This window comes from Bombus vancouverensis, chromosome 16 (assembly GCF_051014615.1).
Source record: "Bombus vancouverensis nearcticus chromosome 16, iyBomVanc1_principal, whole genome shotgun sequence".
Lineage (NCBI taxonomy): Eukaryota > Metazoa > Arthropoda > Insecta > Hymenoptera > Apidae > Bombus > Bombus vancouverensis.
Genome location: NC_134926.1, coordinates 3720867 through 3734435, shown reverse-complemented (window position 1 = coordinate 3734435; position 13569 = coordinate 3720867). Strand labels below are relative to the sequence as shown.

Genomic DNA, 13569 nt, shown 5'->3' with positions numbered 1-13569 from the left:
GAGGGTTTCCGTATTGGGTCGTTAGACAATACGCGATCTCGTGGTCGCTCGGATTCGTACGCCAGAGTTGACACGGATGGATCCGCTGGCAAGAAGATTCACAGCCGGTAGAAACTCGGCTACGAACCGAGGGCCGAGGAACTCACTGTTTTATCGAGCAAAAGTGAAAAATATATTTCCAGTTTGACGAAGTATATTTTCGAGAATGTTATCCATCTCGATATCCAGCTTGTTAACTGGGCCATATTACGCAGGAATCCTGCAACCCTCAAAATAAGAACGAATTAGATAAAATTGTGATCTGTAATGTGAATAATTTTGCGATCTCTGGTTTTGCAAAACAACTCTTGCATTATAAAATTATCGAAACCGTCTCATTTTAGGCTCGTCAGTTATTTTGCAGAAAACTTGCAAACTACTTGGCTGAGAGTGAAAGACACGCAGCATCGGTTCTTCGTCCTCTTGATACGATAAACGTAAAGAAACTCACTCGAGGCAATTAATTTTAACACTTTACGTTTATTTAACGCTTTAATTTTAACACTTTATTAATCGGCTTTTTGTCGCCGACGCTTACCGACCGATAGCCTATTAATCGGCTTTTTGTCGCCGACGCTTACCGATCGATAGCATATTAATCGGCTTTTTGTCGCCGACAATGTTTTTCATTATTTGAGCAGTAATTTGTTACATAATACTAAGGTACCTCGCTCAGTTGCGTCAGCTGCGTTGCTTTGTAAGCTGCCACAGTTTCATACCAATTTGAAAAACTTACTATTCGCGATGAACGAAAAGAATGGTATTGGGGAGTCTAAACGGAAACAGAGCCGGCGCCAGGGAGAATCTGCGCCTGAGCTGCCGGTCGGACGTGCGTTTGCTGTTGAACCGCTAGCGGTCGGTAAAGTGTTAACATTATACTTTTACGCGTCTGCCAATATGCTGATCATACCGAAACTGAAATTGCCGAGTAATACCAGCCAATAGACAATTTTAAATAATATTAATTATACTACTAGACGAGCCATTAAAAAACACGCAGAAACAACAAAAGAAATAAAGTATAGGAAATAGCTGCAACAGTGATAAAGCTACTTTTCTTTGAAATTAAAAACTTCACACTAAATTCACTCCATTTCAGATCGTTGAAGGTTGATAGGTTTTTGCATAACATTGCCCAATTGACTCTGAAGATTTTGACTATTTTGGAGGCGGTTTGGTCGCAACGGAATGGCTTCGAAAGAGAGTGAAAGAGAAAGAAAGAAAGAGAGAGAGAGAGAGAGAGAGAGGCCCTGAGATTGGCATTTTTGAGATTCGGTCGAACGAGACGCGACCCCTTGGAACACTCTCAAAGTATCTTGCAATGTATACGTAACCTTCCCCATGTGTGGTATACAGTATCTAAAGTAGAGCATCGCCGTCAACCCCATGATATCGTGTCCGATCCTATTATCACCAATAAAAATTCGTAGAACTCTTTGACATCCCATAAGAAGCACGTTCGAAGTCTGCATAGTCTGGATCAAGGTATAGCGAAATCATCAGATTACTTCACGATGCTGCTATACCTTGTACCTGGATAGTCCATTTTCTCTCTTGACCCCATCGATACCGATAATAATCTTCGTTCTCGAATCGCGATACCCATAAATGCAATTTAAAATTTTCTCCACCCGCTAAACTACGAATTTATTAAAATAATTTTCGGTTGCATAGGCGGATCGTTTACCCTCTGCGTGGTTGTACTAATCCTTGCGATTCTACAGATCGATTGCACGGGGAAAGCGGTTATATGAGCAGTCCAGAAAGAGGTGGAGGAGTTGGCTCTGGAACTGGCAGATATCCACCTGGTCCTTACAGCGCTGGCAGCAGCTACGAGGACCCGTACTATTCGCAGTATTCGGGAACAGTGACACCGGTCATCGACGAGGAAGCCAGGTAACCGGAGTTCCACGGACCACCGCTTCGGTCGTTTCATGTTGATTTTCTCATACTCTCTCGCTAATTTCTCAATATTTATACAGAATCTTCTCATATGTATACGTATAAAATAGACTGCGGTGGAAAGTATCCATTCGACTTTGCAACAGTATTTTACAAGAGTTACGAAGCTTACGGAGAGCGTAATATTATTTTAGCCTTGTGACGAATAATATTAAAATTATCAATTGAAAACGGGAACGAAGAAGAGTACTTGCAAGCTGAACTGAGCCTTTTCCAAAATTTTGTCAAGCTGCTCTACAGCAGCATACTACTTGAACGAGGTATAAAGGTAGTTACTTTGAACGTGTTCTATAAAAAAAAAAAAAAAGAAAACCTCTTCTATTTGTCTTCATAATAATTATTAAAAACTCGTTGATAATTCGTGAAAGTAAAAATTGAGAAACTATTAGACACCAGTTATTTTAGACCACCTTATGCTTCAATCGTAATCGTTCGTTTTTGCTACTTTCGTTCCTTTAACTTCCTCCGAAGCCCGGTCTATCCGACAAAAAAAAAAAAAAAAAAAGAAAAAGAAAGAACCACAAAAAGCGCGTGCGACGAGATACATCGTATCAACGACGTAAAGCAAAAGTTGGTCGTGGCGATCTCGAATTCGACTTTCGTGGATGGCTGATAGCGCGGATACGTATATCTCTGTTGTGGGTGGTGCAGCGATACGGAGCTGTTGGAGGAATCGTACAGCCTTTACGGTGTGAAACCGCCAGGCCGTCCGCCATCCGGTCCTCCGCGATCCCCGTTTCCTCCAGGGGCACCGCCACCTTTGCCATCCGGTGGCCAGAGCTACGACGCTACTCGGTACTCAGCTACCTTCTCTAGTTTTCGATAGAACCGCGACCTCAGACCTCGAAATTCTCTGTAAATGGAGATGCTGAGTCTGACCGTGACCGGTTGTCTCTACTTAAGCTATATATCGTCTGGTCAGAATATACGAATGCGCTTGCGAACGCGTCGCACGGTGGCACAAATTTTACCGATACACAAAATAAAGATCGTCGTTTCGAGTCACTTCGACAGAAATTATCAGCTTGGTCCAATTGTATTCTGATAAATCGTAATCGTTATATTGGCTTGGCAACTAAGTGATTGCGGATTTTGTCATTAGGTGGTATCGACAAAATCCGCAATCACTTAGTTGCCAATCCAATATTATTGTACGTGTCGTCACGTCGTAATAAACTGCGACGAGTAATGAGACGAACTGAACGTAGATCTCATAGATCATTTAGGCGTTGAATATTCACCGTGTGTTAGAAAATTTCTGTATTTTCGTCGCTGTATTCGCTTTCTCGTCGTTCTATGTTTCGTTGATCATCCGGTAATTGTCCATCGTTCAATTTGGCCGCTGTGCGTCGCTCTTGTCGTGATGGTCAGCCATAGATACGACGACTACCGTTCCCAGGGGAGTGGAAGCAATCGATATGGTAGGTGCCTTGACAAATTTATCACGGCAGAACGGAGGATCGCGAGAGAGTAACGACTAGAGAAAGTGAAAAGCGCGCTGGCTTCCCTCTAGGCTCCCTTAGCCGAGTTATTTATACTCGTTCGTCGTTGCTATTGGCGCCTGGTGGATAATATTCCACGATATATCAGCCGTTTCGAGTTCATCGATCGGTATTCCCGTCGATTCCATTGACCTGAGGAAACCTCGCCTCGAAATCCACGTATAATACCTCCGTTCACGGCTATTGAAAAACTCGCACTCTGCCCAGGAATGGTCGTCGTTCGTTCAATGCATGTGTTAGTATGCGTCGAGGCATGCATGGAGAACGATAAGTTATGTTCCATATAGAAACGCAAAATTCGATACGGTCCTGCGTTTCTCATAATGCTCGAGTTTATCAGGTACACGCATATGGCGGCGCATTTTCGCCCAAGTTTCTGGACTGATGTTATTTACACAAATATTAATATTTATTATTATTAGATTATCTGGAAAGTTCCTATCGCTTTAGAAGGAGACAATAGATGCGAAACATTTTTATATTATATTTTATTGCACGTATTAATATACTGCACGTAATGCAAAATCGATCATACGATGTAAATTGTAGGATAAAAATAGTAATGGATCAAAATAATATAAAAGAAAAAACGTTGTGCATCTATTGTTTCCTTGTGAAACGAAAGAAACTTTTCGGACGACCTAATAATATTTAGCAAATATTTTCGATTCTAAACTGTTGCTCTTACGAGATGCTGACTTATATATCCTGTTGCTTATTTTACGAGGATATGAACCGGACAATAGTGTTTGACAGGATACTCCAAGTGTAAAACGCTAAGCTCTTTTAGGTCAGACAATTTTTGTACAAAATTTGCTGTAACACTTTTTACAGTCAAACTTTCAGACTGTATTTATACATATTTTGCTAAAATCTACCTGGTTTTTTTGCCAAGAAAAAAAGTCAAAATCGATGGTATTACACATTGCCATCGTGGTCCATAATTCCAGCCGTTTTACTATAGTTTGAACAAAAGAAAAATCTCGATAATTAGAAAAATGGCTGCACCATGAAGTTCCGTCATTTGATTTTCGGAAGCTTAAGAAACAGAAGAAAGAAAGGTATTGAATTCGTCCTAGTTCAGGCCACAACGACGCACACATGCATCGAAAGTGCACAGAAAATTTGAAGCCACGTTAAGAAACATAGATCGGAGAAAAACGTGTTTGAAATTTCTTGTTACCAATAACAATCGTTCGTATAAAAGCTTCTCGAACAGTATACGTATAACTTCGCTAGTTGTAGGAGTTCAGACACAGACTTTCCCATACATACATTTCTGAAATTATATTCTTTGAGAAAATGCAAAAAGAAAGCGATCCTTCTTATCTTCAATTAATTGCACATATACTTACGAAAGGTTTATATTGCTGAATTATAAGTAACACGATATCTAAATCAGCTCCACCTGTAACATAATAAGAATAATCGTGTCACATACTCGATAAAATTTCGAAAATTTGTCGATAACCGTGCGTCGAATAAGAAAATTATACTTAGCTGGGAAGCTTTTCTGTTAGACACAAGTCAGCTATCGGTCCAGCAACTGTTCGAATGCGCCGTGTATTCCGCCGTGTCCGATCGAAAGGACGAGAATTTCGAGAAAATTGGCATCCCTTTCGTCCGGAAAACGGCTCTGCGCTGAAAATACGGATCGGTGGAATGTAGCATGCCGACTAGCGGTCGTAGAGAGAATGTGTATCTGAGCGCTTTTGTGTATAGCCTTCTGGTGACGTAGGCTTTAGAAAGACCGCGAGTTATGCGGAACGAACCTTGCACGCGATTCTCATTATCGTCAGTTGATATTTTATTATATCTAAGCGTACGTGCATCCTGTGGAACGCTTCTTTGGAAGATACTAAGCCCGATTAGATTTAGATTTTGTCTCGTCCCATTCTCAGTTTCTGCAACATGCAGAAACCGGAACCACCCCATGGACAGCACACGATGTCTCAAAAACGTATGTACATTTCACGTCCGTTTCAAGCTCCACCATCCTACGACTTGATCGGAACGTTTTAATTTTTACAATGCGGCATTCGACTGTAATCAAACTACGCACAGCCTATGTATCTATGCGTTCTTTAAATTTCCCAATGCGTTACAAAAGACCAGGAATTATTTTATAATAATTTTGCTATTACCACTGAACTGCCCTGAATCTGCAACGCAGAACGTTCAAACTGCATCTTCGCTGCACGTTTCCAGGACATTGATCGTACGTCTTTACGACATCCATGAACAGACTGTGTGCTGTCCGGGCCGTGGCAACAAACGCGCCGGTTAACCGAAATTTGCTCGTTCCTTGTCTAGGATAAGGGTAGAACACATGGAGAGACAGCTGGCGAACCTGACAGGTCTAGTGCAGAAGGCTCTGACCCACGCACCTCACACGAGTCCATCGCCTCGTGATTATCTACAAGTTCCAGCTGGACGCGATCCTTACGCGAGAGGACCAGGTACGTTATCTGTCCGCTTTCTCAAATTCTCTATTCACACTAACTGCAACATGTGCGTAATCTTTTGATCGTTAGACGCGCCACACCCGGTTTCTCTGTTGTCTGCGAAAGAAACTTTCGTCCTTTGGTTTCGCGTAGATTTTTCTTTTCATCGGTCCACCTCTTCCCATCATCATCTTCTGGCCAATTTATTTTCACAGTCTCTTGCGTTCACGCCATCCGACTCGCCTCGACGAGAATAATTCGTCTCGTCGAAACGAACGGATTCGCATTTCTTTTCCATTCGATCTTTCGTCGCACTTAGACACATTAGAAGCATTAGCTCGTTACGTTCAACGGATTTATTCTGCGACGCTTTACCGCCTATCCCGTTCTCTCTGCGTGAATGTTCGTCCGCCCCTTAGCTTTCTTCGTTTACGTCGTTCCTACGATCGTTCGCGTTTTCTCTCTCGATTTTCCTTCTTTAGATACCACAGAGTTTAAACGATACCGATTCCATTCGATTCGAAGGCAGCAGAACAGACGCCCGTGACTGTCTGCCAGGCTGCACCTTCATTAGATCTAACAATACGTTTTTGCGCCACGGTTTATGCAGTGACAGCGGTACGACGCGGTTCTTCCAAGTAATTCCACGACTCACTTCTCAGTCCTGTTATTTTTCCAAATTCCACGAATATAATTTCAATCTCATGTACATGCCAGGTGTGTTTTATTAATGTAAAATAATATTTTTCAAATATTCGTTGATGGACGTGCTCTCCTTCTAACGATAAAACCATGTAATTAAAAAATTGTGTTATAATAAAATAAAATTAATTCTAACGCGACGTTACCGCTGCCACGTGTTGTAACGCGGTGTTTAAGTTTCCTGAACCCTGCTGTACAACTGCTTTGTTATTCCGACTGACGCACACACCAGGCGCCGGGGACGAGTTCGACAAACACTCTAGTTCCAGCTCTGCCTCATTGCCAGGTGTGTCTTCTTCATCTTCTTCTATCTTCTATTTTTCCGTCGAATCACTGTAACCGCTGTAATACATAGTTTATATATATATATATATATATGTACTTATTCATACATTATATCATTATTGTTACTCATATATACTTATATTATTATTCTTAACATTATTTTTCTTCTACTACTTCTTATTCTTACTCTTATTATTATCATTACTATTGTTATTATTATTATCGTTATTATTATTGAAATTACTATTATATACTATATTACTCTATTACTACTTATATACATTTTATAATAGTGCCCTACGTTTAACCAATGTGATTAAAACGGTTCTCCTTTGTAAAATTCAAGTGTCTCAACCTGCCGTTACAGATGACTCGTACTTAAGGACTGACGTAAAACCACCAAAGTTAGGCAAAGGTGCGGTTCACAAAGTATACACGTTTCTCCTGTTTATCCATGCAACAAAAGCATCGTCGCCTTATTCTTTTTTTTGCCACTAAATCGTAACACATAGCAGCGATTCGTGCACTGCACGCGCTTTCTCCATCTTTCTCTCTTTCTCTCTCTCTCTCTCTCTCTGTCTTTTTCGCGCGAGCGCCTACTTTCACCCTCAGCTTCTTTCTGACGTTTCTTTTGCATCGTTCAAGCATAATACGCGGCGCATCCTCCGAAGGCACTTGGCACCAACCTCCTTACTTTCGTCGTTATCGGTTTCTATAGAATCGACCGCGTCTAGAAAATCCTTAAACCGTTTCGATAAATACGTTTCGACATTTGTCCCGTTCGCTTGCAATCGGTTCTATTGGTTGACAATTAAATGACTGTGGATTTTATCATTAGCTAGTATTGACAAAATCCGCAATCACTTCGTTGCCGACCCAAGAGCAACTATAAGCAAACTGCGGATTTTTATGCATTTATGCTTTCTCCTTTCTTCGCGTTCTTCCTTACCTTCCTTTCTTTGTATATACACTACCGTGTATTAGTATTTGGACTTTGCACACTTGAGCTACAATACGATCAGAATATTCACAGTTTTATTATATTTCCAATGCTATGGAACATAATGAAGATACGCAACGTAGAAGAATACTTTTATAATGTTTATTGTTTGCTTCTTAACCGTAAGTGGAATCGACAGTTTTATCCAAGTGAAATCGAAACAAGGAATACGCATCTATTAGATTGCGCATTCGCCTGTAATAAATAGTCGGTATTACAGAGACCTATATAACCATTTTTCGTTAAAATCTTGGCGTAGTAATCAAAATGTTTCCACTTGTACGTCTCAGACGATATGTCGTTGCCTGAGATAAGATCAGAGACGAAAATTGAGTAAAATTGTTGAGTAAAATATATTTATGTATACGTTTCCTTCACGTTCTATCTCTTGTACCAAAGGATTTATCTGTTAAATAAATAAATAAATATTTGAAAGTGCAAAGATACATAGAATCCATATAACGTGAAAAATGTACATCCATAAAATATCAAAAGTATAGTAACTGTTACAATATTTGGTAGGTAATTCTTACTTAGATTCACTTAAATTCCATTTTCTTTTTTAATTTAATTTTAACGTGAAAAAATATTAATTCGCATAAATATCCGCAGTGTGCTATAACAAGTTTTGCCCAGGTAACCATTTTTCTTTTCTTTTTTTTTTAACTCTCCGTATATGTGTCTGGTGATATCTCAGTATATAGCGTCAGATATATTTTTTTCTCTTATTTTCGTCGGTGGGATTTATGTGTTTCACTTTATGCCAGATGAAGGCTACAGACTTTTAAATTACAAGATCTTTTTCAGAATTCTGCTTAGAAATTGGAAACACGCAAGTGCTTTTCACTGAAAATTAACGTTGACTTTGTTTCGGCTTACATCGAGACGTGGGTCGAGATAGACCCAGGCACGGTTGACTGCGTGGGGGTAGCCGCGTATACACAACGTCTCATTTTAATGGATCCACTCAAATGTCTCCTAAACTGTACGCTATCCGAAAGAAGACGTTTCAAATAAAATTCGTTCTTTCAAGAAATTCTGATCTCTAGGAAATCTCAAAGTGACGTTTGCTTCTTCAAACGGAACTATACATTTTTTTCATACACCGTTCGATATCTAGTTTTTAATTCTCCTGGAAAATGAAGGTATTAAAAGTGCTTAGTATAAAAGACATTTCAAAGTTAATTTCATCGAATCGAGTATAGGCAAAGTACGAAAAAAAGCATAAATATAAAAGCACGGTATTATCTTTGCTCGTCTTTCGTAGAAAGTTTCAGTTTTGTAAGATCAAAGCTAAAATATCACAAATACTTTAAATTCCACCTCGATGCTTTTTCCCCTAGAGATTTAAAATTGCATCGTACGTTGTACAAAAAGAATGTATATTTCCATCAAAAAAAAAAAAAAAAAAAAAAAAAATACAAAGCCAAGCATTGCAAGATCCTCCCGAAAAAGTAGATTCGATTTGGAAAAACACCTTTTCGAACAACGTGTACAGTTTCGAAGAAATGTTCGTGGATCGATTAGAACGAAACCTTCTATGTCCGCGTATATGAGTTTAAGCTTTACGTTTCCTGTCCCATTGATGCACGAAAACTCGTCGCACTTACTTTCGGTTTACGGCTCGACGTTTAGCACCATTTCCTTTAATTTCGAAAGTTTGTCGCGCGCACGCCCGTCCGCTATAACCAAAAAGCCCACTTTAGCACGAGTATCGCAAGAAACATGCTCTGATCATCCTCTATTCCAGACAAGTCGGTGTCGTTTGAAAAGTCAGTGTCCTTCAGTGACGAGCCACCAGACATGAATTCCCCCAAGCAGCATTCCCCGCAGCACGCAGGTAATGGTTACCGCACATTCTACGAAATTATTATACGATACTTTTTCACTAAGCACGCTCCTCTCGGAGAATCGAGTTATTCTTCAATTCTTCAATCGAAGAGAAAAAGAAAAAAGTGGAGCGGCAGATGGAAGCAGAGTTCCGTTCGAACGATTAAATCGAACGAAAGCCTGTTTCGACAATGCGGAATCATGCGGTATATAGGCATTGCAATTATCATGGGAATTATAGTAAAATCCAACTGGGTCAACGACGTCCTTAGCTTAATCGCCGGCAGATGTCCCTAGTCGGCGAAGAAAATCGCTGACGATCTGTTCTTTCTCGTTACGCGGTCTGCCCGTAATTACAAATCGATCGGTAACGGTTTTGCAAACCGAGCGGATATCGGGCTCGTTCGATCCGAGCAGATTAAGGAACCGCCGATGTCGATTATCTGCAGCTCCGCCGTCTTTCTTTCTCTCAAACACCAAAGGTTAAAGATGTACTCAGAGAGAGAGATAAAAAAATATCCTTGTCGGAGTAGTTCATACTAACGCAATAATCTCTAACGACTTCTCGTGCAATGCCTTCCATCACGACTAGCGGACACAAAACCAACAAAACCGGCGATCAAATCCTCCACGTTGCCGAGGATGTCTTCGCAAGGTAAACCTGTTTCGTGTTTTTTTACGCTTCCACCAACCCTTGTGTCTCGTTACTTCCACTTGTTCTTGTGATTAACCTTATTGATCGTTCTTTCTTCTTTTTACGCCTCTGCCCCTCTCATTCCTTTTCTATTTGTTTCGTTGGGTTTTTGGTCCGCAATTGTGTGTTTAAATATCCAGATACGGTGTATTATCCAATCATTTCTGTTTTAATCGTTCGTGCACCTAGCCAATCACCGAAGAACACGGTTCTTCCGCTTGCGTGCGAAATTTCCGACAGTGCATTCGAGAACGAGATGGTCGAAAAGCAGCATCGACAGATTCATTTTTTAAAGCAACCAACAAGTTACACGTAGTAGGGTAAATGACGCTTTTCGACGCAACTCACGGCTCGATCGCACACTGTCTATAGATGGGTGATTGTCCTGGAACTCGAGAGGATAATTCAGAGGTAAAACGTCCTATAAGACGCATGATCGTTGATCGTCCACGATACCATCGTCCATACTCGTCCATTCGTTTCTTTCGTTCCTATCCCTTTGCTGCCCTCTGCACAGCTTTCATCGCCTAGTCGCCGATAAAATGGTGACGATAAAAATGACAGCGAAATTGTACAACTGGTCACTCGCCCCTCGTTCATATACTCGTGCACCAGTCCGCCCTTTGATCGTGCGAAAGGCGTCGCATTAACGAGTGACAGATGGCGCCAGCCGCTAAATCCGGCCGGCTGACAGCGCTCCCTACCTCATCCATAAATTGAAACGCGGTGACAGATAAGAATGTTACAAACATCATTTTTTAAATTTACCGTTAAATCTATCGTCTGCCACAGTTATTGCCACACTATCATAGTTATTTTTACGGATCATTCAATCTCATTGATCGATCGCCACTGCCCCATTTTCAATTACGTTTCTTGCTACTGGCAAACTCGATCCGATTTGACTGGATCGCAAGGTAACAAGGATCAAAGGACGATGATCAAGCTGGACGATTTTCGCACGGTTTAACGGGCGGAAATGCCAACGCTTGTGCCCGTACATGTGAGCACGATGTATCGTGCGAAATCGATGAGAAGGACGAGAAACATGATCGTTGACGCTTGACCGAATCATTTTCAGAGAGAGACAGGCACAAGCCGACACCGCCACCGAAACCGGCAGCGTTGGTAGCTGGCCAGTATGTTTATCGTGACATGGCGCTGACACCGGAAATGTACAACCAGCTGCGAGGTTTGCAGAAGAAGGCGAAGGACCTCAGACAAGAAGTTAGGAATCTGAGACGCATGTCTCAGGCCCAGGCGCACACCATACGAGAGACTATATTGGATACGTTCATCACCATCAGGTGCGCAAAATGAAACAAGTATGAGAAGAGCTATGGAACTTTCTTCAAACTTAATCCAAGTGATTTATATATAATTGGAAGAAACATTTTCATTTATTGTATATCAGACTAGTCGTTCTTTATCTTCATCATAATTACACGTGTTTTTCATTCTCGTCGTGTTCTTTTTCTACACGGAGAGCGATCCCTCCATTGCTTTCTCGTGTGTAACGTATATTTATTTATTTACTGCTCGATATCTCAGGCTTACATAGTTCCAAAGCCGACCACACACTGCGTGTGGCTGCGTTCTCGAGCGCTATACACGTGTAAATTCAGTGCACAAGTATGCCCAACGACCATATGGTCGGTTATATAGCCTGAGCACGGCACAAGTATACTTGAAATGAATTCTACTTATGTTTATGTGTTTCTATATAAATATGTACTACGGCCATATCTGATGCAGCCACACGTATTGTGGCATAGTCACCTCACTCCTTCTAAGTTTATATAAACTACACTACAAACGAAAAACTTACTAACCTTCACGTGTACGGTCGGTTTCATTTAATTTCTCAAATATTGGTTGGCAACTAAGTGATTGCGGATTTTGCCATTAGGTAGTAATGACAAACCCGCAATCACTTAGTTGCCAACCTAATATTAACACGTTGAATGCCACGTCAGTTTTACAAGGTTTGGCCGTAGCGTCACGATGAATTTTTTATTATGCGATACATATAATGTTGAAATATTACCTACAAGAGATATGTTACGGTATATAATCATCATTAATGAATTTATCTGACTGAGGTCACTGGTGACCCACGTGGCGTTGTAGTGCAGTTTCGCTCGATTCACTTATTTTTGCGATTATCAATTATCTCATATTGTTTCTTCGCGTTGCTCAAATAATTGCTCCACGTTGTTACGTGCCGGGATCTACCATAAACCATAATCCATCCCTCGGTCATACTTATTCGGACCTGCAATAATTCTAAAGAACCGCCACAAGATTTAATATTGTCTACTTTACTGTCAAGGCCCTTTTTTTTATATGTTTTATACTGCATTAATTTGGTCACACCATTGTAGTAACGATGGTAATAATAAAACATTTATAACTATTCACATTTGTTCAAATTATGTATTTCTACTAATCTTGGTACGCCTGTCATCGGTGACCCGCACGGCGCCACGGCAAAGTTGAGTGCGGGTCACTGGTCACCCCATGGCATTCAACGTGTTAAGCTTAAAAATTGCTTACTGATGTTTGCTGACAAGAAACTTGGTTGAGCCCCGGTGGATCTCTGGCTTTAGGTTTCGGTCAAATGTTATTTCATCCGCAACCAATTCTAACGCAAACGCTGCCATAGACGTTCAATTAATAAGTAAAATTCAAAATACAGTAGAGTCTACTTCGTACTTGTGCAATGAATTTGGATCTACATGTTGTTCAAATATATAGTTACGTGCTTTACTTTGAGCAAATCCAAAGACTCATTCACATTCCTGTTTCAAACACTCGTACCTCAGACGTGTCTATTCATCTTCTTGAACACGTATAATTATATTGTTAATAATATCGTTTAATATAATCATTGGCTATTTTTATTAATTTGTGTGGACATAGGACAATGTTGCTGTCGTGCGGCGACGCAGCTTGGGATGCGGAGAAGATTCGACTGAGCCGCGAGGAAGACCTCTACAGGCAGGAGATGTTGAGGCTGGTAAAAGATCTAACGTACGTGTTTCATTTTATTCTCTCGTTTCCTCTCGTATCTCTTAGATGTAGTCTCTACAACCGCTGACACATGATCTG

General features: G+C 40.8%; 1 protein-coding gene across 26 annotated transcripts in view; it reads left to right on the top strand.

Annotated features, from left to right (window-relative positions):
• The window catches only part of LOC117163125 (uncharacterized), a 215715-nt gene that overhangs the window by 189370 nt on the left and 12776 nt on the right, over positions 1-13569 (top strand). For 11 of the 26 annotated variants that reach the window (XM_076625237.1, XM_076625236.1, XM_076625239.1 and 8 more), the window contains 9 exons: positions 1764-1935; positions 2653-2796; positions 5817-5962; positions 6882-6935; positions 7281-7349; positions 9685-9774; positions 10357-10419; positions 11540-11765; positions 13381-13491. In XM_076625237.1, the coding sequence (XP_076481352.1) occupies positions 1764-1935; positions 2653-2796; positions 5817-5962; positions 6882-6935; positions 7281-7349; positions 9685-9774; positions 10357-10419; positions 11540-11765; positions 13381-13491 (1075 nt within the window). The remainder of the gene's footprint in view (positions 1-1763; positions 1936-2652; positions 2797-5816; positions 5963-6881; positions 6936-7280; positions 7350-9684; positions 9775-10356; positions 10420-11539; positions 11766-13380; positions 13492-13569) is intronic. The other 15 variants (XM_033345156.2, XM_076625243.1, XM_076625256.1 and 12 more) reach the window with 13 other exon arrangements.